The 27,890-nt window shown below is 47.8% G+C and overlaps 1 protein-coding gene across 1 annotated transcript; it reads left to right on the forward strand.

Moving 5' to 3' along the window:
* Nucleotides 1–6,819: 6,819 nt before the first annotated feature.
* Nucleotides 6,820–26,080, forward strand: LOC135917761 (uncharacterized). Its single transcript, XM_065451353.1, has 4 exons — nucleotides 6,820–7,147; nucleotides 8,495–8,593; nucleotides 9,113–9,220; nucleotides 25,212–26,080. Exons 1-4 carry the CDS (start codon nucleotides 6,820–6,822, stop codon nucleotides 25,331–25,333), a joined length of 657 nt encoding a protein of 218 aa, XP_065307425.1. The 3' UTR covers nucleotides 25,334–26,080.
* Nucleotides 26,081–27,890: the final 1,810 nt, after the last annotated feature.

The raw sequence follows: 27,890 nt of genomic DNA on the forward strand, positions 1-27,890 counted from the left end.
TTTGAGGCAGCAACCGCGCGCGGGCAGACATCGCGTAATTGCACTAGCGCGGCTCGCAAGCGAGGGCTTCTGATATAGATACTCACATCCCGGCGTATGTTGGTGAGTGCGTGCTTTAAGCATATAGGCCTATACTTCGCGCAGTTCGCAAGGGCATCAAGTCTACTACAACTTACACACGTGAGCACTCGGCATGTATGCTTTCCGACATGTAATGTGCCACATGTGCGTACCGCGAGCACGCACCCAAAACGAACATCCAATCGACCAAGTGCGCGCTTTCTGTGTACGTTCGCTGGAAGTAGGCTGATGCAAAGCAATGGACTACCGCTTACTTTGGCACTCGGGAAACACAGTATACGCGCCAGCTTGCACGGATCGCGCGGGGACCGCGTTTCCATGGGTGTATAGTATTAAGACGTTCGTTCCTTGACGTCTTAATATACTCTGTACGCCAGTCTGTACTGCTGCACTGGCTTTTTTTTTGTTGCACTCTCTCTATCTGATCTTCAGCGCGATGATCATGGCGCACTGAAGCTGCTGAAGGAACCAACCCTCGGGCGGGTAATTCTGGCGATGCCTATCATTGGTGAATTGGGCGATCAGTGTACGTACGAATAGTCGACGAAAACGCAGTGATGACACCTGCGCAAGTGCCCTTCTATGCGCAGCAGAAAAGTGGCTGCAGTGCGTGCCCGCATGCGCGTATGCAGGATGCGCGTGTAACTGTAAGCACATTGTGCGAGCGTATGGCTCTGTGTTTGCACAGTATGTAAAACTGCGTAGTAATGCATACTATGCAAAGTATACGACATGCAGTTAGCTTCTGACGTCAGGGTCATTGGCTACTGGACTCACAATTTTCTTTTTATAACCTGATATGTATTTGGATGTTCGAAATAAAGAGTATGAAGTGTAATGCGGTTAGGTTCCTATCTTTGAAAGACAATTATTCTTTACCTTTGCGTAAACCGTCTTAAGACTATGCCTTTGATGTCCAGAAATTTGGGACATCGACCACTACGCCGTCTGTCAGTGGCGGCTGCTGCGCGGTCGCGTCGCTCAGTGGGAAAATAATTTCAAAAATCAACTGCAGAGCGAAACTTCCTTACACACCTACGTCTATCCCCTTAAATAATCTGTATGTGATCCTGTCATTATGTGCAAAGTTTAGTTTTAGTGCAGTAATTTTTCTGCGTTCAATGGCCACTTTATTGCACTATTCGAAACTCCATAACTTTGTTTAGAAATTCGTACCAGAAAAATGCGCCTCCATCATCAGAAATAACTGAAAGACGTAATCACTCTCCCTCACTCTTCGTACATGCCAAGTTTTGATTATATGCGCAACGTTCCTGACGTTAAAGAGGCACTTTTATAGTGCTGAACTGCAGTGAAATGCAGTGAAGTGAAGTGCAGTGAAGTGCAGTGCTGAACTGCAGTGAAGCCACTGTGCGCGAGCGTGTGCGTTTTATGAAAGCACCATACACACCAAAACACACTACATTTGCAGCGCTCTTATTTAAAGTCGCATTTGTGAAAGACGAAAACATATCTCGATGGAACCATGGGGCAAACAACTTCTTTCAAGTGAAATTCGCATCCTTCAAGATTTCGCATCCACCGAACCGCAGTGCAGTTCTGTATTGCAGTGAAAACACCGCATATGAGCTTTGAACGAACAAGGTGAAAAAAGTTCAACAAGGCTGATTCTTGGGCTAGTTGGTACGGTTTACTCATAATGGGAAAGCATTTTGTTCAATTCAAAAAGACAGGGACGTGGCGAGCGCAGGACGTGAGCGCTGTGCTGTATCTCTGTCACGTCCCTGTCTTTTTGAATTGCGCTAAAGGCTTTGCCATTATGAGTGAAAGAAGTTTCTCGGTAAATAATGAAATGGATAGAAGAGCAGCTTTCTAACAGGAGATATTAAGGAGTCGCAATGACCACCACAAAGGCGAAAAAAAAAAAAATGTTTGAGTTACTCATGTCGTTGAACAGGCGAAGTAACCTTGATGTCCAAATTCCTGGGTATGTGTTTTGAAAAGGAAGTGCAACTGATTCTTTCCTTGTACTTGATATGATTATTCCCAAACATATGTGGCTTTTACTGGCAATGCGTGGAATTGTACAGAAATCGAGAGGTTCATCTCGCGCAAGAGGACATCGGTGCCAGCGGGCTAAATACAACAGCAGCATTCCCATGATTTCGCGCTTCTAAATTAAAAAGCCCGAAGCAAAAGTACTGCTCTTCCACCTTTTCCAGCCCTCAAAAGGAAATTAGAGCCTCATCATGATGAGGTAATTTGAGATGGATGGTATGAATACACTGATAATAACCTAGAGTCCGTTTACAACAAATGACTATATCTACGATCGTAAGGTCAAGGACGACTGCTTACTTCTCGGTTACTGCGATACTTTCAATGAATAAGGTCGTAAAAAGCGGGCAAATGCTACACATGTAGTAGTTCCATCTGTGGCGAACTCCTGAGAAGCACTCTGCCGGTTCGTGGCCTCCGAGATTTGCTTTTGGGTGCAGGCGTTGTGGTCTTCTCAGGAGCACTGCATGAGCGAGACGAGGCCGCGATGCTTCGAATCCTGTGGTGTTCAAATCCTGTGGTACAAGCATTCTGAGTTGTGAAGAAGCTCACATAATTTGTTTTTCACTGTTGAATACAGCATTCTTTCTAGCACATGAACATAAAATGATGGGCATCGTAAAGCAGGTGATTATGACCACGGGGAACCTATTTTTTGAACCCGTCAACGGAACCACACCCTGTCGTAAGCATCACTACAAAGGCCGGGAGCACAGCTATAATTTTTGTCAAGCTCCTGCAGTCTTTGATTGTTTCGGCAAAATACACAGTGTTGATTGCGTCATGACTGGTTTACTGCTTGCGTGACAAGCTTCGGTGCAACGACGCAAAGCCGGGCAAGTTGTTACAGATTCACTTTCATGTCGAATTCAGCTCGCACGAGCGACGACAGCGCAAAAACGCTTCTGTCCCCGTGTGTTCCTCCTTTTGAGCTATCGCCGCTTGCTCGCACGGAGTTCGACGCCTTTATTTTACTTTATTATTATTATCATTATTATTATTATTACTAATATTATTATTATTTTGCTTTGGATGCTTACCAAATGGTAGTAATTCGTGTCACAGTACCTTACACGGATGCTAGTTCTTTTGCGCTGCCACGCACGTCTCGCACGCCCTCTGACGTTTCGTCACCAAATGTAAAAATTGAATTTTCGCAGAATTTACATCTGTGACGAAGAGTGAAACGTGCACTGGGCTGGACGACGGAGAGCTTCACATGCCCGTCGGCTGGCGGCGGAGAACGTCCGCTGGAAACTGAGAGCGCTCTCACTTTACGGCACTTAAAGGTATCGTTCATTCTCCATGAAGGAGCGCGGTCTGTTTTACGCACGAGTATATAACATTCTAAATAAACTCAAGTGGTTTTTTCTATCGAGGGGGTGGTTGTATGGGATCAGATTATGCAAACTGCTTTGAGCTGAAGCTTTTTTTCCACTACGAGAGTAGGTGGAACGATGGCCACAGGTGGACGAGGCTTACGTTTTGGCAAATTGATGTATATATCACATGAACGGCGACGGCTCCCCACAATTATACGCTACGCGAACGGACGCTCAATGAGAAGACACACAATGAATGCAGGAACTTCGATGTCGCATTACAAGGGTGATGGCACATTTGTACTCCACTTGATGACATTGAAATGAGCCTTTGTAGGAAAGAGATGTAGAAGCCAAGCACAATTCGATTAATACTCCCCCTTCCCCTTTGGTAAACCTAGTAGCAGTTCCGCTTTTAGCACTTTGCCCTACCAATGTGTGCGCTTCGCGCTGAGCGTCGGAATCACTGCAGTGCCGGAATCGGAATCGGAACCGGAGCGTCGGAATCACTGTAGTGAAGGTTGCCATGACTACTCAGTTTAATTCGTCTACGTGACCTTTCCGCCAGCAGCTTTGCCTATATAGTAAAATGTACTTCTGCGCGAGAACTACGCCGCTTCTTCGCCCAGATCGTTCTACGGCAAGATGGTCGAGACACCATCTCAGTCGCGATGTTTAGCATCATTTAAGTCAAAGCTACGAACAACCTGGCAGGTAAGCACGCCTCTACGGAGCCCGTCAGAGGAGCAACGTTACTAGGTATGCAAAGCAAGCGTTACACGAAGGATTAGAAGCAAGAATGTATGAAGTACAGAAGTCGGTATAACTGCCTCCACGATTATTGATTGCAGCCCGGGGACGTTATACTGGCCTAGTCATCACCAACCGCACCTCCTATACGTTGCGCGTGCTTTCCCCGTTACGGCTATGCAATAGCGCAACGCGTGAATAGCGGCCGTTCAGGTACGACGTTACTAATTACAGCGTCCTAGTCTCGCGCTGTAACAACTGGTACATACCCATCGGGTTGACTGGTCACGACTGGAAAGAAGTAGAAGAATTCGGGACGGGGACGCGGCCAAGCTCAGACTGTTGAAAACCTAATCCAGGATGAGCGCAGCAATTTTCCTGCCGTCTCGCAAGCGTGCATCACACACACAATCGAGCAAGATAAACGTTCGCATAATCCGCGCTTGCTATCACTTTTCTTTTCAAGCCCGGCCGAAGCACTCGGCGCTCGTGTTACAGCCGATGCCTCATCAGGAACGCATTAATGTCGGGCAAGATTGAGTGCGCAGCTTTCGCCGCGGGGCACCTGGTGCGCGCGCACGGATAACCTGGCGTCCACTCGAAGACAAGAGGCGGAGCCGTTGTGCGTCACGAAGAACAACGGCGTGGATTTCCCGCCGCCCGAGCTTGACCGAGAGGCTGCTGACCTCAACGTCGGGTCGCTTCCTCATCGACCGTCTCTTACGCACCGGCCTCGTAGCAGTGACTCAAATCGTTCGCAACTGAAACAGGAGCATGTGTCATGATATCTAACAGGATGATAACCAATAATAGTAATTGATGGGGTTATTGCGTCCTAATGCTGGGCCTGGTCTGCATATACGAGAGAACAAAATGGAAGATACGGAATAGATTTGAAAGATGGTTAAGCATCGGTCAAAGATCGATGGTAAGGAAAGTGATAGATGTAACGTTAACAGATATATGTATACACAGACTGTGGTATAGATTACGGATAGAACGATAATAGATGACATCCTGGTGAAGATTAGGAGGACGAAGTGATTGCGGGCCCTCCATGTAAGGCGAAGAACAGATAACTGATGGTTAATTAGTGTAAGAGAACGGGGTCCAAGGAAACGCAAACGCGGTCGACGATGGCAGAGAAAAATATGCAGCGGGGCAGTCGAGATCGGCGGAGATCTAGCTGAAGGGTGAGACCACGAAATTCGCTGCAACCCGATCGAGTGACTTCGGTTTAACGCACAACAGGGGTAAGTGGATATCTCTGGAAGAAGCCTGTGTCCCGCATTGGAATGCATAAATGGACTGCGCTGCTGTAGAACTCGGTATACTCGTGATGCTGATTATGATTATTATAATGATGATAACGACGACGATGTGAGTTCACGTGTACTAAGCCCTCTCAATGCGTGCTATGTTTCCTCACTTCAGAATGCGACCAGCAATTGAAACCGCGATATCGTGCTCTGTGTACATTGAAAACCAGAGTAGTTTCAGGGGTATTCCTTAAGGACGAAAACATTTGTGAACCGGACCCTCAAGGCCTTAGATTATAACTACTAAACACCATCCAGCTTCATTACCTTTCTATTCTTTGATGTTCTAGAATGGAGATAAAAAAAAGTTTTTTTGGCTACAAGTACAGTTTCAGAGGTTTTGTGGCTGCAAGCTGTTAGCTAAGGTTCACGAGTCAAAAACAGCTTAATAGCGCAGCATAACAGGGCTTGCGAAATCAATTATTAAAAAGCAATCAGCAGCAGCATCATCATCAGTGGGCATAGGAATGTAATGAACAGCGCACTGCAGTGCTTGTAATTAAGTCACAAACAGGTTGAATTTGTAAAGAAAATTAAGTTGTAAGAAATTATCACAAGTGGTTTAGTAATAGTACTAAATATGCATCAAATTAAAGATTAGTGGAGGTAAAAACACAAAGCGCGAGAGATATTTGAGAAGTGCAGACCATGTACGAACAGAGAAGCGTCACGACCTTATGGACAGGGCCATCGCCCGTCCATCGCTCTGGTAGGTTCGCGGACACGCAGGCAGAGGAGTTGCCGCGCTCGGACTTCTATTTTTGCGAGCTCGCAAGCAGCGTGATCCTGAGTGACCCATTGTCCTCGCAGCTGTAGCCGCTTCGGGGGCAACGGGGCTAACGGCAAAAAAAACGATTCGGACAGCTCCGTATCGGGTCCCGCAACGAAGAGGCTGAAAAAAAAAAAAAAAGTCGGAGCGAGGAGCGTCAAACAAAGAATGATTGCGGCTGGTGTCTTCTGGTCCGCGTTACAGCCATTGCACTGTTAAACCAAACACAAAAGTGTGCGTGTGTCTGTACATGCGCGCGTGTGTGTATGTGCGTGTTTGCAACAGTAATGGGTAGCGGTGGGGGAGAGGTGGGGGGGGGGGGGGGGCATATGGTGCGCGTATGCCTCGCAAGTAGAACGAGGAACCAGCGTTGCTCGCATCCTTCAGCGCGGAAAGGGAGAAGAGATCGGCCGGCTCGGGCGTCCCATTTTCGATGGTTCGCTTCTTCTTCTCGCGCAGCCTTAATCCGGTTTCTTCCCGCCGCGCTCCTTCGGCGCGGCTCATCTTCGCAGCACGCTGGGGTCGCCGTCTGGTTCAGCGCCCGACCGACACGCGCGAAATGCAAAAGGCGGCAACGCGTTCGGCGCGCCGGGACGGGCCAAACGAAAAGGAAAACGAAAAGAAAAAAGAAAACGGTGTTGGGAGAAAGAACGAATCGGGACGCAGGGTCCGCGCGGGCTTGTTTCCTTGCCCGCCGAAGTCTGTTCAGTTCGTGCCAGACACGGCGTCAGCTGCACAGCATCCAGCAGCTCGTCCGCACAGCGTCCCGGCGCAGTCCATATCGCGCAGGTTTGCCTCTCGGTTTTGGCCGGTTTCTCCGCCCGTGCGCTTAGCTTGTCCTCGGCGCTGGTGTCTTTTGCGGGAAGGGGAACTCCAGTTCGAAAAAGGTAAGCATACGCATGGTGTACGTGCTCTTCTGGTATCTACCGTGTATCCCGCCCATCTGTGCGAGCGGTCTGCGCTGGAGCGTAATGCACTGGAAGCGCGTCTCTCTTAACGGTCACGGACAGCTCCCGGCCTTGTAGAAAGCGAGGATGTGATTCCCGCCTCCTGGACGCGTTTGCTTGCCATCAAGGAAGGATGCGGCTCGGTTATTTGTACCGCGCTTGTTCTAGCTTTTTTTTTTTTTTTCGCGAGATGGATGGACTTATACCGCTCGGAGGTGTTGTTTTTCAAGGTCAGATACGGATCGTTGTAATACCCGCGCCTGTGTTCGCGGCGTGAAATCGCCGCGATCTGATATTCGCTCGTAGTGGCAGCCGTATCGAAATAGGTTGAACTGGTGGCGAGTAATTCTCCTTGTATACGTACTTGCCGCTCTGTATTCGGCCTTTAGATGAGTTCATTCAATGTCTGCTGCATACTATTTGCGTCGTGTTGCGATGAAAAAAAAGAAAGAAAGAAGACAAAGCTGAAAACTGTTGCCCTCTCGTTGGCCAAAGTGCACGAGAAAAAAAATATAGAAGTGAGAGGAAGTGCATCTTTAGTAAGTACAACTTACATCATAGTGCTCATGTATATATCGTGACATGCCTGTCACGACCTGTAGATCCGGATTAAGGAAATTTCGCGGCGACGTGATGTAATTTCCTCGTGGCACGCCCATGCTCGACACCGTGCGTGTGTGTAGGACGCGTATGTTTATAGAACCGCATTGAGAAGCAGGTGGAGAGGAGGACGCCGCGACTCGTTTCAAGGTCATTTACATTTTTTTTTCTTTTTGCATTTACAACAGCACGTCTTAGAGGCATGTTATTTGGTACGTACCACTTCTTGTTAGCTGCTTGTACCGGCTCTTACACCACTGCTGTCTCGGCGGCAAGGCTGTTTGATAACGCTCGTGACAGACCGGATGAATCTGTAAGGCGGGAGTGAATTCCGTGCTTTAGGTATTAGCGCCTTCTAGTTTTTAGAATGAAGTGTATGAGGGGAAGAAGCCTTGGTGGTGGAGGAAAACTTCCGTACCCAAGCAGTGGCTTTACGAATTGTAAAGGACAATACTTATGTGAGCGTATTTAGCGAACTTTGGCTCTCAGAGTGCGCCTGCAAAGCATGGGTTCTGCGTACTTCGCACCTGTGAGGCTATATGACTGCCACTCGCGCGAATGGAAAGAAAATGTTTCTATTTATCAGAGAAAAGCAGCGGTTTCATGTGTCCGATGACCCGTGCGCGAATGACTTAGTTCGCTGATCAACGTGACATGTTCTGAGGACTCCGTTCGCTCGCTTTGCAGTGCACGCCGTTGTTTGGTGCCTGAACACCACAGCCTCCGAACAGACAATGACTTCAGCTACGCGATTATGTTGCTTCGCAATTGTCTTGTTCTGCTCAGGTAAGTCCTTCCTGCCAATAAGAAATTGTTATACGCTTCGATTTGCATCGAAGTTACGGCTTCCATGTTAAAAATGTTCTTTTTTTCCTTCCCTTCTTTAACGTAGCGACTGTGTGGTTTTATCTATCAAGCGGCTCTCTTTTAATTTATTGTAATAATGTAGAAGAAGTAATGAAAACACGATTAGTGAACGAGTGAGAGTCGTAATAGAGAACCACGTGTCCATGCGGTAACGCGAGTAAGTTGTGCCTTTACGTTCTCGGCGTCGTCACCATCATCCACAACCAACACACGCACAACTTAATCAAGCGCACCACTTGACAAAGGCCTACACTCGGAGTTCATTAAAGAGGTATAAGACGAGAATCACGGGATAAATCGCATCCCTACGAAAGTACAGAGAGTGATGTTGGATTAACTTAGGTCGCCCTGTGTATTTTGAATAATTTCTCTCAGCCTTTTTATTTCATTTTTGAACAGCGTTTCGAGCCTCCTCTTTTTCTTCTTCTTACGACCTAGCCAAGCATATCAGAGCCGGCTGCCTTTTCTCGAGCGATTTCCTCAACTCGGATTTCAAGTCGAACTTGGATTCCTCGTCTGAACTTGGAAGCTACGGAGACGAGGACGGTATGAACCTTCACGAATTTTTTTAGGCGAGAATGGACTCTGGTAGAATACAACAGCGTCAAGTTGGTAGCATTGCCAATATGCGGCGTGAGATACAATGCATCGTGTGTTGCACCTCCCTTTCTTGCCTGTGCTCCCAATACTTACGCGTTGCTCATCAAGTCGATGACATTGTCCGCAGGTACAACTTGGAGAGCTAAAAGATCATTCATATAAAGGCGAAATGAGGCAACGGGGCTTAAGGGAGAGTATGAAAGAAAGGGAGGGAGGGAGAGGATTTGAAGTTGAAGTTTATTCAAAATAGGAAAAGTACGCGGAAAATAATGTACAGGACATCTGAACCCTAGATCAAGGCTAGTTGGGATCCATGCTAGTTATTATTTACAATCATAACGACAATACGACAAAGTGGAAAGAAATCATATATACATAAATATTCATTTATAAACACAAGACAGTGTACGTGTAATAGCTACAAAAAGGAATTTGTATGTAGTAACTATGCACTGCAAGTGAAAAACAAAAATAGACATCTACACCAGCGAGATGAAAACCCTATGCAGATAATAGTAGTGAGTGATAATGAGATTTCACTGTTATTGAAAAAAGTTTTTGCTTGTTTTACTTCCGATGGTAAGCTGTTCCATAGGAGTGTTCCAGTGTTGTTTAACCTTCTCCTTCCATGTACATTATGCATTTTTGGCAAGAGAAAATTTCTCTTAAGAGCGCTGCGTGTATTGCTTCTGGAATGCAAAAAATTAGATAAACTCAAAGGGCACTTAGTGGTTTGCTTTTATGAGTATGCAATGCAGCTTTAAAGTTGAGTAATAAATTGAAAGGCAGTATATTTAAACTTTGAAACAGCGGCACTGATTTAGTATTGTTCTCCGAAAAAGCCATAAATCGCAAGGCGCTTCTCTGTACAATAGGTTCTACATATGAAACGTACGTGTTACTCCAAGATGCAATACAGTGGGATAGATGGCTATGGAATATGCTAAAGTAAATTGCTCTCAGAGTGGCAGTGTCGAAGTAATAACGGTATTTGTACAGCATAAAACAAGCCTTGCTCAACTTTTAACACAGCAATGCAATGTAAGGCTTCCAATGAAGATGCTCATCTAGTGTGACACCCAAGTATTGTATTGAACTCACCCGCTCAAGTATATTATGGTTTAGAGAAAGTGAATGACATTCCCTTAGAGGTGCTTTCCACGAAGAAGTAAGGAGAATATATTTAGTGTTCTTGGTATTCAGAGTTAGCATATTTGACGCTAACCACTGGTTAACACTTCCAAGTTCATTGTTAGCCACTTGAAATGTTTTGCCCAAGGAGTCTAGCGCACAAAGTAAAACAGTATCGTCTTTATACATCACAGCAGAGAAGTTTTCTAAGGCATCAGGAAGATAGTTTGCAAATAAAGAAAGAATATTGGCCCCAGTACTGATCCTTGTGGGACCCCTGTAACAATGTCAGAAACTTCGGATTTGGTATCTGCAATGGCAACTAGTTGTTTTCTGTTACTAAGATAGCTACGGGAAAATTGAAGAGTTAGACCTCGAGAACCATAGCATTCTAACTTATTTAGCAGTATGTCATGATCTACAGTGTCAAACGCTTTTCGTACATCTAGAAATATGCCTTTGTTGCTGTTCAAGTGAGAATTTATGCAAACAGACAAAGCGAACACTGCTGTGTTTGTCGATATTTTAGCTCTAAAATTATGCTGGCGATAAGACAAAATGGATTCACGTTCAAGAAATGGCGGGATTCGTTGGGCGATAAGTTTTTCAAAGACGGTGTTCAAGCAACTTAAGGCTGATATAGGACGGTAGTTTTATTACAAATTGTGGTCCCCATTTTTGTAAATTGGATTAACCTTAGCGGTCTTTAATAAGTCTGGATAGGTAAAGAGAGATTGAATATTTTTTCTAATGGCTTGCACAGTATATCAATACAATGCTTTAAGGCCACTGTGGATATTCCATCGTGGCCAGTAGAATGTTTGAATGGCATGCCGTTAACTGCAGACACTATCTCCTCCGCTGTGATGTCCACAAAACTAAATGAGTTTGTCGTCCTTTCCGGGTAATAGACGAAAGAAGAGGTTCATTATTAGATATTGCTTGACCAATCATACAGAAATACGAGTTAAACGACGATACTAAGGATTCCATAGATATTCCTAAGATTTTCGAGTCTGGCATTGTATATTCTCTAACCGACGGCTTAATTACCGAGTTGATAATATGCCATGTAGCCTTTGAATTACCAGAATTACAGACTATTAAATTTGTGTAATACTCTTTTTTACGAATACGTATAACGCTAGTTACTGTATTTCGAGCCATACGAAATTTTTGTTCATAATATTTGTTACCCCTATGAGATTTTACTTTAGTGTGCCAAAAGTATTTATCTTTAATTAGTTTTAGCAGTCCTTTCGTCATCCAAGGACAGATAGGAGTGCTATAATATCTTTTTTTCTAATGTGCTTGACGATTGCGCTAATGCATCACAGAACGCGTGTCTGAAACTGTCGAATTGCTGATTTGCATTTTTCTGCGTATCTATATTTAATCAGCAAAGGCACTTAGGTATTACTGGGTAGCTAAATCGGTGAGAAATATGAGAATGGCCCTGAGAATTAGTGGATCGATGAAAAAAGATGGCGGTAGCAGAGTGACCCATTACAGCCGAATCATAAACATTACACCAGCTTGAATAGGTGTTAAAGTTGCACAATATATGATCGATCAGTGTCAATGTCAATGAAGTTATACGTGTTGGGGTTTCAATGACGTTATGGAGTCCATATGATCTAACAACATTAAAATAATCACTGTCATGTTCCTTTATAGCATCAGTATTAAAGTATCCACATATTATTATTTGTTTATTTAAATTGGTTAAATAAACTAATAAATGTTCAAAATGTTGCATAAAAGCTGATTTGTTCTTGTTAGGAGCACAATAAATTACCGCTGCAACAAAGCATTGACAATTCACAACAAGCATATCAAATTCATTCGCGTATGAGTAAGAGTACTCCTTAATGACTGAGCACGATATAGAAGACCTCACAAATGGTGCGACGCTGCCCCTATTTACCGTACTTCGAGGAGTGGAAAAGAATGCATATCCGGGTATATGGTACAATTTGTGTGAAAGCAGCCATGTTTCTGAGGTAGCAATAACATCAAACGGGAAAGTATGCAGTGATGGAAGAGAGCAAAGATTGTCAATATTCTTGAGCAAGCTACGCACATTACAATGAATTAAAGTGTAATAGGAGGAATGGTTAGAATTGATTTAGAAATGACTGTGTGTGTTGACAGCTTGAACGCAGCATTGAAAAAGAAAACTGCCTTCAGTCTAGGAACCACTCGCGCCACTGTCTAATGCCGTTTAAGGATATTGTCAAGCAAGTGCTTCCGTGTGAAAGAAATACCGGAATGTGACTGTATGGGATCTATGCAGTCATTCCGATGAACAAATCTCTGCGGACTTTTTTTCTTTTTCTTTTTTTTATGCTCAAATATATTTCGTGCCCTGAACAGAATTAGGCAGAAACATATAACCAGACGACAACAAGTACACCCGAAAACAAAAGATTGCGGGGCACGAGATCTGAGAAGAAAGCTGAATATCTCCGCAACCTCACAACGCGGCCTGGTATTTCGGTCCTCGACTAGAATATGCTAGCTGTATTGTCGTATGCAGTTCTACTGGCTACTGCAGCAGGCTGCTCGGGAATTGAACGTTTTCGGAGATCCCGTGGTGCGTAAACTTTTGTCGCCGAGTGTACATCCACGAAAGCAATATTTCATGTTCTAAGGTATGCAAACTAAGGTATGCAATAACTTTTCAAATGTGGATGGAATCTATGTGAATCGAAGCTTTCGTGAAACGGTTAATTAAATGCCGAGCGACTAAAGGCGATGCTAAACACACCCCGGAGGCCCTGGTTCGATTCCCACCGGCCCATATTGCAAGATGTTTTTTATTTATGAAGTGCCTTCTGGGATTTATCGCTCACGGCCAACGCCGCGGACGCCGACACCGACGCCGACGACACCGACTTTTCTGCGACACGAGCTCCTTAACGCTGTCGCGTTAAAATTAATTCTGTGCGACGTGCAATCTCTAGCAATGTTTATGTTTGTGCATTGCACCGCTCAAAAGCTATGCGGAAGTCCAAACGACGATGAAACGATCAATTGAAGGCGTGACGACGCCAGCATGTCCACGATGGCGTATGCCGACGACTCTATGAAGACGGCGAAGTGAGGATGGCATGATGACGATGGAATTAATGACGATGAAGGCACGACGACAATGGGATAACGATGGCGTATGACGTTGTCATGGCAACCACTGCACGACGACGAATAAATGACGATGACATGATAATGATAGAGTGACGACGACAGCGGCATGATTGCAAAGGGACGACATTGATACTATGACGACGGCAATATGACGATGATGGTATGACCGCAAATGCTTGACGACCATGCAGGGACGATGGAATGACGTCGGCATGATTACGGCGGCGTGATGACGTTGGTGTGATGATGGCGGAATAACGACTGCCTGATTACCACGTGATGATGACGGAGTGAAGACGGTGTGAAGACGGCGGAGCGATGACAGTGGAATGATGACGACGCCATGTTTGTGTTGGAGCTCGCGTCCGCGCTTAAGTGCATCTTCTGAAGATAAAGTGTATTTCAGCAGACAAGAATTCAAACATACAAGCAACAAAGTTGACAGCCAGTGGTCTATCTTGTCTTTTATTTGCGCGTCTCCTACTCTTGGCTTGGAAGCAACGCCTCGCTTATAGATTTCGCTGGTCTTTGAGTTGTTGGTGCTCATGGCCTTCTGTTTATATATTCACGTCACACAATCGCGCGCTTCCCCGTCTTTCCTGCACAAGATATACTTCGGGTGGACGGCCGCTCCTCAAATATTAGGGTAACCCTGCCTCTACTACCTTGGCTGCGGCTTGTAGTTTTTGATCAGGACTAGTCGCAGATGAAAACTCTTGTTGCATTCTGCGATGGCGCCAGGGACGCCGCAGAGAGCCAAGGTCGATAGCACGGGGCAGCCGAGAGATCGACAGGCCTTCGATGAGCCGGCTTCAAAGAAGGACCTTCTCGCCGCAGCAATTGACCTAGACGTTCTGAAAGCAAGTCCCACAGATGCGCGCTGTCCACCGTTGGTTCATGCAAACACTCCAGCAAGAGAACGGCCTTTGCATAGCTTTCGCTAAGAATGCACTTTGTCTCGGACGAGCGTGCGCGTTCGCGCGTGCTCAGAGGCGACTCCGGAGCACATCCGCTCCTTTCGATTGGTCCTTGAGAAAGAGAATGCTTGCCGACCAGAGTAAGTGCGCGCTAAATAGCGGCAATATAAGCTCTTCGACGATGTAGCCACTTTGTATTGTGCAAAACACGTGCAAGTTGCTCGTCCTATTCGCGTGCCGCAGCCCCGAGTAGGCGTTCGTGGGCAACCGCATGGAACGCACTACCGCCGCTTTTCCGGCTTGACGGCGCGTCGGCACCGGAAATGCGCGTTAGCCGCGCAATTAACACGCAGGAAACACGTGCGACGAGCTATGTTCCTTAATTGGCAACCATATGCACCGCATTTCGGCTCAGATGGCCTGACGGTCATCGCGCAGCATCGTGTACACTCGCCCACGGGTGTCGCGACGCTGAAAATACGTCGTAAATGCGCTCCATGTGGTTGCCGCTTCGTACCCTATAACGACTACGGAACTGAGGAGCAGTCGAGCACGCGCGCAGGACGAACTCGACTTCCCGCGGTGAGCTGCGGCATATATAGAAAGGTTCATTACAATGTTGGGGTGCACGGGCGCTGTATTGGGGAGTAACGGCGACCGAAAATATTTAAACGCTGTGGTTGATAGGACGTCACCCTGACCACAGGCTATTTTGTCATAACGCTCGCTATAGCGTGAGGGACCAGCAATCCAGCAGCGACCAATAGCGAAACACATTTGCCTACCGTTATGTATATATGAAAGGAGAGCCGCTCAAGTCATTAGCTATAACATGTTTATGAAAGGGCCAAGGCGAAGCTCAACCATTTACTACTGCGATGCACGCAAGTTAAAAGCCCGCATATGACGCAGAGATGGACGGGGTCAAGGAAATCCACCGCACCACCAAAGTGGCGCTCATCTAGAAACAAAGCGGGGACCAGTCGGTTTCACGGGGGCACCGCTTCCTGCGTTGCTTAAGAGCCGGACAATCGAACCGCGTGGTCATCCTCGCTTTTGCTTTTAGGTTTGCAGCAGAGCCTCGGTGCGGGGTATAGAGATGTTAACCTCATTCTGGCATGGTCCAAACCGAGGCAAGTGCCGTGCTTCAGCGACATAACTACATTATGCGCTGTTACGGGCAGGCGAATTTGAATGCGCCGGAATCAGAAGCTGATAGTCGCGCTTCGTCTGAGTTTCGCCGCGCTGGTCTTTCATGTCGGAGCTTTGCGCGCATTATGCCTTTTTTTCGTGCGCAACAAGCATGGCCAACTAGTTCATTGCTCTGAGGCGCGCGGTATTATCAGCTTCTCTGTGTCTCCCGGTCGATGTTTCTCTTATTAAGCACGCTTGCGAAAAGCTTCGTTCTTTCTCGACGCTTCGACTCGGTCGGCAGCACACGCGATGGCTGCGGCTTTGCATGAGGCGAAGACTGCGACAACGCGGATTTACAAAAACAAGAGACAATTTAATGGGTTCGTGTGCAAGACAACAGTGAGGCTCGCATATTTTCGCGAGTCGCTGAGTTGTATATGATGAAAACGTAATAATTCCTTCTTTCCAAGTGAGAGAAAATGTAGAATATTTTAAAAAGATTTACGACGCGCGTTTTTTTGCTTCTCTGCGCAAAGAGCTTCCTCGCACATTTTCTCGCTGACCGTCGAGAAACATTGCGCTGTGACAAGACGACGCGATGAGCGGGGCAGTGAACAAGTAAATAAGCCGCGCCGGCGAAATGCTGTCGTCGCTGTTTGTCGTTGCTTCAGCAAGCCTTTCACGAAGAACGCACCAGGCAACTTTATAGCTTGTATTGTCTCCGTCAACTATGCGTTAGGTTGGTTGTTCGCATAGCTGTGCCGGCGCTCTCTCATGTATATAGTTTGTCTTCGATCACATAACCTCGGCAGCGAAGCACCCTTGATAAGAGAGGTAATTAGCAAGGCTAGGACTTTGGATGTTCCCGGTGCAGCATGAGCCAAATCTATATCGGTAGAAGTGCGCCGTATGTTGTTTGCGCTGGCGTCTCCGGGGCCGCCATGCTGGTGAAACACTATAGTACGGATAAGACCCGCTCACTATTGTTCGACCCGTTCATCTCCAGCAGGCGCTGTAGGCATAGAAGCGTTGACCAATATGGCGCTCGTGACGTCGAGTCACGTGACGTCGAGCGGTCGTCTTGGTGTGCCGACTGTTGCACGTCGACCGACGCCGTCTGCGATGGCATCGCTTATATAGCATTTTCCGGAGACCAAGTTGTTAAGCTGTCGCCACATAGTTACGGCAGATGACGTGCACACACTTTTGCAGTAATAAAGTTTTTTATTCGATAAAACAGCAGTCGGGAGCAAACTAGGAATGCAGCGAAATTACGGCGCGCTCCAACTCAATGCCATTTTTTACGCGCCTACAGATGATGCTCGTTCATTTCCGTGACCGCACGGAAGAGGCGAAATTCTTTCGGCATCGGTGAGAGCCGCATCGGAGTGCGTATACATTGGCGCTATAATCACAGCTTACTTATGCTACATTATCTGTATTCGTCGCCCTTCGCGCGTGCCGCAGTATGGTTAAAAACCGTTTCGTGCCGGAAGCTGACCCAGGTGCATCGGTGACATCAACGCGTGCTCGTTGACGCCGCTGCCCCTCCGTCTCCCCTTTCTTGGACGGGCGCGTGCGGTTTCGTTCGGTGCGGGAGAACCAGAGCGGCGCGTCTCCGCGCGTATTGTTTGCCCGGTACGCCAAGCGATAGTGGAAGCGCCACGCGCTCGCGTAGGAGAACGACGCGAAGTGTTGCCGCTGTTGCTGGCACGTGAGCGTTCCGCAAGCAGCGCGTGGCGCATGAAAGCAAACTTGCTAGCACGCTCGTATCCTTTCCTGCTTTTCACCTTGAGTGCATCGGTCCGTACGGTCTGAAACGATGCGAAGGTTGAACGCCCGAGAGTCTCTACACAGACCTCAGCAGAAAACAGAGGAAAGGAAAATAGAAGACACTTGCTATGAGTTGCCCTTGCGAAAAGTCGAGATATTGTCTTAACTTCTCTTGTTATTAAGCTATTTTTGTGCTGCAATCATCGCTCTCGTGTCCGAGCTACGCAGCTGTCGCCCTTCGCAGCTGACATTCGCGCTCGTTCAGTCAAGCATCGCCATATGATAATCGCGTTTGAGTGTCTCTGAACTACATGCCAACATTAAACTGAGATGAGCAAATTAGTCGATAAAGTTCTGCATAGATTTGTTAGGTGGAGTCAGCTGACGCGGAAAAAAAGGATAGTAAAAAAGAATGGCCGTTCGCCTGCCAGCAATGCATGGAAGTCCGCAAAAGAAACCCACTTTCGTATGATATAGGAAAACGAATTAAAGAGTTGAAGAAAAAAATTAATGTAGTATGGGGATCGAATCCAGAACCAATGTTTTTCTCGAGGCATTGGTCAATGTAGCAATGCTTGCTTGTTTTGTTGCGGAGTGCTGGTGGAGAAAAGCATTTATTGGGCTATAGACAGAGACAGGGAGGGAGAACATGACTCCCGTCAGACAACTGACGTTCAGGAGTTCAGTTGGAAGTTAGAATTTAGGGGAGGATGAGGAACGCACGGCGCGGTTTTTCCCTTTCGCGCTGAACGTCACTTTCCCCATTAAATGTATGTCGAGGGAAAACACTCTTGGCATCGCGAGGAGCAGCAGCAGCAGCCCCGCTCGAGCGTCGACAAAGGGTCACGCGTCGAGGAGACGCCTGGTCAGGACGGCAAACACCACGCCGAGCCGTGCGGTGCTCGAGCATATTGTTTTCGTTGAGAGGCCCGTCTGTTATGTGGCGCTCGACGGTGGAACACTCTCGACGCCGGCAGTCGTGCTCGTGGGGCTCTCCGCCGCGGTGTCGTTGCGCGCCGAAGGAACAAGAACGCGTCCCCCGCGGCTGTTTGCTGGGCATCGGCCTTGAGGGATCGCGAACGCTCGTTCGCAGGGCGCGTGGCACTGCGTTGCATCTCCCCGAGGAAGAGGCTCGAGCTGCTCCAGCGCAAAACGTCTCACTCTTAATTCTGCGCAGCGGCGGAAGTGCCGTGTCCCGAAACTCGAGCAGCCGGCGGTCTCGAAGAACGGCACGTCGACGTGTCTGCGCCCGCTGTTACACTTGTTCAATGCCGTGCGGCACGCCAAGGAAATTAGAGGAGCAGCTTTGACGTGCGGTTAGCAGAGGGTTGCCTCATTACCGTTATTTCGAGTAGCACTGAGCAGTGCCGCTGTAATTTAGACGTTGAGTTTCGCTCTTCTCTCCTCGTGGCCGCGAAAAGTATGCCATGGGCGCATCATTAACGCAATCATTCTTCTTCACTTCCTTCAATAGAGACGAGCTATCTGGAGGAATAATTCCTACCTGCAGCGGCTGCTTATGAGCTTGGCGGCTTCTGCGTTGTGCTGCTGGGTACAACGAGGATGGTTCAATTCCGTACAAGTGCAGGTATACTCCGATAGAGGTGGAATGGAAAAGCGAATTCGTGCGATAGGTCTAGCTAGTGTAAATAAATGCCCATCGTAATCAAATATAGTTTATCCAGAACTCTTCGCTACAGATTTTCTCGTGGACCGACCCAGCAAAAATTGCAGCAATAAATGTGGGAAGAACGGTCATATCGTCTGCTGTCCAAAGTCAACGCCTCAAGGTGTCGCTGCAAGCACTGAGCGCTGCCTAGATATATCTGCGTGGCGATGTTGTGCGTACTCCGAGCCATTACTTCCCATTCCGTCCGTGTGCTCGTTCACCGCGTTGTTGCAAGTGCTTGAGAGCCACCTTTGACTGCAGTCATAAGGGAACCGGGTATATGTAGTAAGGGCTGCAATTTAGGCATGCTATAACTATAACGAACGCATAGTTAGCCGCATCACTAACCAGAAGAAGGTCATGCCTTGTTCGCACTTACATTTTACTGTTGTGTAGCAACACCTGACAACACCTTCGCGGCCGAAGGAAAATTTCTGCGATCAGGGGCTACGGCTGCTCAGCATTTACGGATCCATACTTTGGGGAGCGAGATGCTGCACGATCTGCAACTAATCCATCAGCGATTTGATAATTCTAAAATGCATCTCGGTGCATCAATTCTTAACGTACACTAGTTATTAGAGGAGCAAACCTTACCAATTAAACGACTTATTCGTTGTTGAGTTACTGGCACACGTTGGCCGACTACTTGGTGCGTTCACAATAACATCATTAACCACATAAATAAACGCATACCACTCAAGGAAAGAAAGTCGAGTGCTAAGTACCGATTGCGGCTAGCATAATTGGTAGTGTGTACTCATTGTGTCCTTGCCTCCTTGTGCAATGTGCGTTTACTTGCGTGATTAACTACTATACGTTAACGTTCTCGTAGAGAAACTGTCTGTACGGCTAGAGTGGTCGCGAACTAAGGCTGCTGATATCATTGGGCACTATAGGTTACGTCCTGTAGAAATAATTTTTGAGGAAGCGTAAAAAGTTAGCAACATTGGTATAGCTAGCATGATGTTGATGTGACGATAGAAACATGTCCTTTGAAACAGGGTGATGGCATATGCCACCAACCTCGTTGCCTTTGGCTTCCCAATGTAACTTTAATATTTAAATACCTTGTCTTTCGCGCCAAGCTGTATTATTCACAATAGAACGTTCTCTTCATTACGTGTTTTCTCTTCCGTTGAATTAATAACCACCGCACTATATCATGAACCTTCCGAGTTTCCACTACTTGTCTTTAAAAGCGAAAGCATCTGCATGCTTGCAACTGGTCCGTCATTTCCAACCAGACAAGGCGCATCCACCAGGAGACCTCACTTTCACGAGGAACATAGACTCTGCCAAATGGTTCAGTCTCATGGTCGACCTCGGTAGCGACCATTACGTAACCTCAACCATCTTCGAAGTCGCTCAAAAGAAGCTACGTTCATTCACCGTGCCAGACTGGGACCAGTTCCGTAAGATCAGGCGATAACGCGCTGCCCACAGTGAGAAGCCAGAGAGCCTTGAGCAATGGGCTGAATCGATCTGACAGGATGTAAGATATTTTACCAAAACGATTCAGACAGACTTGCAGACGGAGAAAATGGACACCTCGCACACCTGTTAGTAGTCAAGCGATCACTGCTCAACTGGTGGAAAGGGCAGCGCCTCGACCAGAGACTCAGGAAAAAGATTTTGGCCGTCAGCAAGCAGATTGAAGAACAGTGCCGAACACTCTCCAGGCAACAATGGGACGATCTCTGTAACTCTACCGACGGCCAGATGAGAACGGGGTGCAAGTGAAACCTCCTCAAGCATCTCCTCGACGAGACCAACACCAGGTCCAACCAACGAAGTAACTTGGCAAGAATGCTCCACGAGGCCACGAAAGCCTCAACAGTAGACGAGGTCATGGACAGATTGATCAGAAAGTACCTTCCGGCAAAGACGAGCGACAACGTCGAGTACCCGGCGTATCGTTGAAGGCCAAACTCCACCCTTGACGAGCCATTCGGAGTCGGAAGAGATCAGAAGATCTCTGCACGACCTTAATGGCAGGCCCGCGCCAGGTCCTGACGGGGTCACAAACAAGGCCCTTTGGAACCTCGAGGATGCGTCAATGGAATTCCTCATTGACGAAATCAATCGAGTATGGAGAGATGGCGCGGTCCTGGAACAGTAGAAGACTGCGCGAGTCATCCTCATACCCAAACCTGGCAAACCCCCGCTCTTGGACAACCTGCGGCCCATATATCTCACGTCCTGTGTCAGAAAGGTTGCAGAGCACGCCATACACAATATAATCTAAGAATTCGTCGAGGACGACGAATGGTTCCCCTACAACATGATGGGTTTCAGACCCGGCCTCTCCACTCAGGACGCCATGAAGCTCAGCAAGACTCCGATATTGGACAACGACAGCCTGCACACGAGAGCCATCCTAGGGCTTGATCTCGAAAAAGCATTCGACAACACCCTACACTTTTTCATTCTCTTCGCCACCTCGAACCTCGACCTGGGCTCGTCCTTCCACTCCTTCATCAAGTCCTTCCTCGAAGGGCGACGTGCCCTGCTCAAGGCCGGAGAGATCAAATGAGATCAAATCGAACTGAGCAACAGGGACATCTCGCAGGGGTCCGTCATATCTCCGCTGTTATTCACCATCACGATGGTTGGACTGTCCGAGAATCTGACCAAGATTCACAACATCAGACACACCATATATGCTGATGATATAACAATCTGGTGCACTGGGGGCAGCGACGGGCAGGTCGAAATCGGAGCAACTTCTATACAGGCCGGACAGGCGGGGTACCAAACCGAAGGACTTGAAACCTCTAGCATAATGCAGCATATCGCTACACGCAAAGAACGGTGACCCCCCTTCATAGGGTTGAGTCGATCCGCATCCTCGTCATGACCGTGGAGTTGCATGGATCGAACAACTGGACGGTCCTCCGGCTCATCAAGAAGACAGATAGCACCATCGGCCTGATCAGAAGGGTCGTCAACAAACCTAACGGCCTGTGCGAAGACAACCGGGTCAGGCTCATTCATGCTGTCCTACTCTGCCACTTTACATACGTCGTAGCAATACATAACTAGCAAGGATCCGAACGAGTTAAACTGAATGCCTTAATTGCCTTGAATCAAAAGCGCTCTGGGGCTCCCGCTCTATACGCACACAGAGCCGCTCCTCCAGCTGGGTATGTACAGCTCTATAGAGGAGATCGCGGAGGCCCGAGAGAGGGCGCAGATCTCCAGACTCTCGGGAATGACGGCCGGTCGGCAATTACTCGCTGACATGGGCATTCCACCAATCAAGATCGAGAGAAACTTCCGCGGCCTCCCAGGAATCAACGAGAACAAATCACTGTCTCTCCCATTCCTCCCAATGTACACCCACAGCGCAACTTCGGAGGAAAACGAGCCAGAGCCTTGGGCCTTCCATGCAAGGTCAAAGAGAACCCTAAAGAGAACTGTTTTGTCGACGCCTCCCGCTACTGAGATAGTCGAAGATACACGACCGTCTCAGTTGACCACGCGGGAACAATCATCAACGCGGCCTCGGTCGAATACGCCTCCATAGGGCGGCCGACCAAGTTGCCATTGCCATCGCGTAACTTGACGGACAACGTTCAAACGTTTTTAGCGACTCCCGAGCTGATGGCCGAGCCTTTTTCCACTGGATCCATCACCTCGGAAGCCCACTGTATTCTCAAGGGCAAAGTGATCACCCCACATACGCTAACGTGGTTTCCAGCACACATGGGGTCCATTTAAGAGGAGCCCGGGCCACCAACCTAAATGAGCTGGCCTACTACAAGGCACGAGGTCTCACGTTCCGTGCCCACGGAGAATCCCCCCCAGCCAACGACGCCCTGCAATAGAGATTCTCCCACCACGTACGACGGGTCATGCAACACCTTTACCTTAGTAGGGGGTTCTATCCACTCCCACGCAAGGAACTGACCAAAGCGCAGACAATCACCCTCAGACTTTTGTAGACACGGATATACCCCAATGGATGGATGGATGCAAAACTTTAATAAGGTCCTGAGGTACGCGACTCAGCGCGCTGGCCATTTTTATTACACTCGATCTATCCAGACTCATATACTAGCAATACGTGCCTTTAGTGCGGCGATTCAGCGAAGTTGGAACCCATGCTCTAGAGATGCATCTCGTTACGGTGCACAGATCAAGCACACCGGTCAAGATGGAATACCTCACTGCGAAGCCCCGACTATCGGGGCCAAATCTGGGCCGTCCAAAGAGCCCACGATGCGGCGGCCAGGCTCGGCCGGCCCGTCCCAACGTGGGAGCGGCCCGCTGTGCGATAATATCGTATCTCAGGGCTCTCAATAAAGTTTTTCCATCCATCCATCCATCCATCCATCCATCCATCCATCCATCCATCCATCCATCCATCCATCCATCCATCCATCCATCCATCCATCCATCCATCCATCCATCCATCCATCCACCAGTCTGCAGGCTAACTGTACGACAACGTTTATTGCTGGGTGCATAATTTGGTTTTCTAACAGAACATTCTCAATTATCTCATTCTCAATTGTCTTCATCTGAAATAATTCTCCTATAGCTCCACGTCCTCAGACACTCTGACATGGCTTCGAACAGTATAGCACTCCTTTTTGAATAATCGTAAAACTACTCCACTTTGATTCCAGTTTTTGCTGTGCGACAAAGTCCCATAGCTCGCGCTGTCTCCATATTGCATATCTAGCATTCTGTACCGGCTTTTCTGACTTTACATCTTGCAGCTGTAGTGGCGTTCTCTGTGAATTCACTAAGCCGTTCACGCTAAGAAAAACGTTTTTTTTTTTTAACTACCGATTTCTAGTTTTGATTCCAACTTCCCTCGCGCGTGGATCCTGTAAAAAATATCCATGCCAAGCGAATAGGCAAGAGCCATCGTTGAAATGGAACAAGTTTTGTCGCAAATGTGGAGAACGCCTTCAGAAAATGAAGAACAATTGTTTCAGCGACTTCCGAAGCTCGATTTAATTATCCACAAAGTATTCGTCGTCGTCGTCGTCGTTTTTGTTGGTGTTGTTGTTGCTGTTTCAAATCACTGGCTCATCCCTCCGGCGCATACCGCGAAGTCTGTGCACTCCTCCAACTTGTTCTCCCTCTTCCTTTCTTGGGCGTTGAACGTATAGCAGACAACACTGGTTTGAAACGTACGTTTCACCAGCAAGCTTGTCAACACGAGGCAGACACGGAGGGGATAGACAGCCCGTGACGCGACTGCAAGATGATATGCGATTGATGGCTCGAGCCGTCCTGGCCTACCAGGCCACTGCTATAGGAGCATGGCACCCCGCGTTGCTGCACACAACTGAAGTTTATACGCGCTTTGTTGAACAACGTGGAGCCGTCTTCACTTCGTGTTTGAGCGTCTCTCGCTGCTCCTCAGCCGACATGCCCGGTGCTCTCTTGCCCGTCGTTCCACATACCAGTCCCAGCTGGTAAGAGGAGCCAGCTCCGATGTCTAAAGGGTACAGGCTCCCTTCACGCTGTCGTAACGGCAGAGAGATCGAAGGTCTCGTCCTGGCCTGATAGCTGCCGCGGCCGCTTTTTGCGCAATGCGCTTGTCGATGGCTGAAGCCAAGGCTTAGAGATGGTCGGCTCAAGTTTGAATAAGACGGACAAGGAGACTGTGTGTTCCAATATAGTGAAGAGGTAGGTATGTGGTGCTTGAAAAAACAAACCGTGGCTGAAGGCGTCGCATAACAGTTTAAACAAGAAGCTATGTTATGACACACCATGTCTGGACGCCCGCTGTGTAGCAGAAGCCTCGCCTGATGTGTGCGTGTTAATTAGGCGCGAATAGTTGATTGCGTCAGTTTTGAAAGCACGGTATATAGTAGCGGGCGTAAGGCACGAAATCGCGGCTAATTCTTCCAGTCGCTTATGTGCGCGTGTGTGCTTGCGTGCGCACTCTCCTTATGATTTGCTTAAGTTCCGAAAACTTTGCGGTGTGACAGCGGAGCTGTTCGTGTAACTGAAATTATGTCCCGCTGGCGAACTTAATTATGTATTTGTTTTCGCCGATTATTGTGTAATGTATAGCGAAATCGGTTGTATTCTACCTCATTCTTGTGTTTTAGAGCTAATAAATGTGTGTTCATTTTCATTCATTGCTTTTAAATGTCTACAGTCATGCTTGTTTACGCCTTCTCACTTCTCGTCCTTTCAGAGCCCAGACTGAAAGGCTATGGATGCCCGCTCTACCCCGAGAAATGCTGGGAGCACTGCGCCAAGCTAAAGAGATTCCAGGCGACTTGCGGAGGAATTCTGCAGATGACCTGCGTCTGCTGACGTCACAACGGTGGTGTAGATGCGGCCATCTTCAGCGCACATCCAGCAAGAAATTTAATTGAATGCGCGCTCGGACAGCTTGCTTTAAGATAGTAAAATCGGAGAGCGAAGAAGACCAAAGAGTACGGGAGCAGGAAGAAGGGAGGTAGATTGGAATAGATTGAAGCTTGCAACGACAACCAGCGGAGGCCTCTGCTGGGAGATCGCAACTAGAAAACGCGCTTCGACCCTCATTATCGCAGGGTGTTGCAGGCTTACATCAGTTGCTTTCTGCTTCTCAAAGATATTCTCTCAGTTCCTATGAAGAGCCTGGTGCTCTCAGTTTGCTACTTATCATAATTTCTCCTCATTTTCTGTTATGCGAGAGGAAGAACTTTGCTTGCAAAGCCGAACTCAGTGGGTGTAAGCTGGTTCTCTTATTTATTATCTTTGTCATCGCACGCTCAAGTTAACACTTGAAACCAATACGAAAGAGAGCGCAAATGACAGAGAACTGCACTCCTCGTGTATGTGTTGCTCTGTGCCAAACGGCGTCCAGATCGGTCCGTTCCGTTTGAACAGCTGTAATCATTTAGCGCTAGAAGAGGAACTTCGCATTCGTTCATTCGAGACACTATGCTCATTCAGTGTACAGTTCAGAACAGTTTAGCTTCTAGTACACGAGGAGCTGGTACTTCAAGAAGTTCGCTTACAGAATTGTCTCTTCTCTTGCATGAAGGCTTCATCCATTAAAGATGTTCTACTGAGTTTGTGCGGTTACGCTTCTTTTCCTACAATATATACCAATCAGACATCTTGATGTGGCTGTCTGCAACGCCCGGTGTCATAAAACACATATACACAACTCCGGGTGACGTACGTCATTACGCGTACCCCCCCCCCCCACAGCGCACAACAAATTTACCAGTGAGCCATGTATCGGAATGCATTAGCATGTCGAAGAAGTATACTGGCCCCATAACATTAAGCACGTACTTCGTATGTCTTATACATCGGAGCTCGCGGTTCACCCGTCAGAGGACACCACCACTACCGCTCTGGGTTCTCTTCTATATAGCGCGTGGGCGAAAACTGGGTGTTGCACCATTTGTCTTTCTAGTTGCCCCCTCCGTCACAAACACACGCGTCGTAGGCGGGTCCCCTCAGACTCCGTATCGTCGCGAACCGCGTGTCTTATGCATCTATGATAGCCGCGCACGGCATAAGGGAGATACATAAAATGAAACATATAGGACAAGCGCTGCCTGGAAATTGTTCGTTTTGTCGTGCCCTGATGTCATGGATAGCTTCCAACCCGGCCGATTCGATCGCCATCCTTGTGCGATACATCTGTCTGATATACCGTATTTGTACGAGTAGAACGCGAGTGTCCTTTTCTTTCTTTTTAATTCAGGAATAATAATTTGCTCGCGTTATAATCGTAATACCGTTTTTTTCCTTACGAGCGAAAACTCCCTCTCCAGTGAGTTTTATTGTCTCGTAATATCCGTGTAAATATTGCAAATAGAGAGGCGGTGTTCGCGCATGTGCGAAACGCTACATGGCTTCGCCATGAACTGGGCTGCTTACGTTTCTACACTACATGACTTGGTGGAGTAATGTATATATATATGTATATACACACACATGGAAGGCAGGGGTGTTAACCAGTCAATGTCTGGTTGGTTACCCTACGATGGGGGAAGGGACATGGGGAAGAGAGAGGGTATGGAGACGTCCACGGACAGTCACTGAGTCGAAGCCGCTCGTGCAAACCAGACGTTCTCAGAAAGCACAAAAGTGTCTTCACTTGGAGTATATCGCTTTCGCGAAAGCTATACGCCCTGAATATCGAAACCGCCGAGCTAGCGGCAATCGACGTGGCCAGATGCGAAGAGGCCATTTACCTCTTCATTTGTGTACTGACCCCAATTTATTGCGCGAAAGGGATCTTAGTTCATCGCACAAGGTTATTCGAATTCTTGGCTATACTGTGTGAACAGAAGGGAACATTTATCCTACCGCCTGTCGAGACATACACACAAGGCTTCGAATGCACTTCTGCGCTTTCTCAGGTCAGACCTACCACTCGAACGCATTATGTAGCATGTTGATTCGAGCTGGTTGGTACATCTTGTAATCAGCGGCTTTAAGCTGCGCTGCACAGGGCACTGCAGAAAGAACAATGGGGCAGAGCGCTGTCCTGTGGTTCTCTTGCTGTGTCTTTTGCTGCGTTGTTTAAAGCTGCCGCTTGCATGATGATAGCCTTTAAAAGGCCCCTCACCAGGTCTGACCATCCCGAGCTGAAGAGCGCAGAGCATACAATGCGCGATAACGATCGTGTCTGCAAAGTATTACATCGCTACGCGCCGCGGAAAGATCTGAAATTTCAAACCGAATGCCGTTTTCCCTTCTCCTCGCGGCCGCCGCACTCCAAGCCGGACGGTGACGTACACGCGCTAGTGCGCCTACGTACACCTGTTTGCGCTGTGACGTCGCTCGTAGTGACACGTGGCCTCGAGAATTATTCAAGGCAGTGCCTCTTATTTCTGTAATCTATTGCTTGAATAGACGAATT

The sequence above is a fragment of the Dermacentor albipictus genome, chromosome 4 (assembly GCF_038994185.2).
Source record: "Dermacentor albipictus isolate Rhodes 1998 colony chromosome 4, USDA_Dalb.pri_finalv2, whole genome shotgun sequence".
Taxonomy (NCBI): Eukaryota; Metazoa; Arthropoda; class Arachnida; order Ixodida; family Ixodidae; genus Dermacentor; species Dermacentor albipictus.

Coding starts and splice junctions, on each gene's coding strand:
- LOC135917761 (XM_065451353.1), top strand. CDS start 6,820: ATGCAAAAGGCGGCAACGCGTTCGGCGCGCCGGGACGGGCCAAACGAA. Junction 8,594..9,112: donor AATTGTCTTGTTCTGCTCAG/GTAAGTCCTTCC, acceptor CTTACGACCTAG/CCAAGCATATCAGAGCCGGC. Junction 9,221..25,211: donor AAGCTACGGAGACGAGGACG/GTATGAACCTTC, acceptor TCGTCCTTTCAG/AGCCCAGACTGAAAGGCTAT.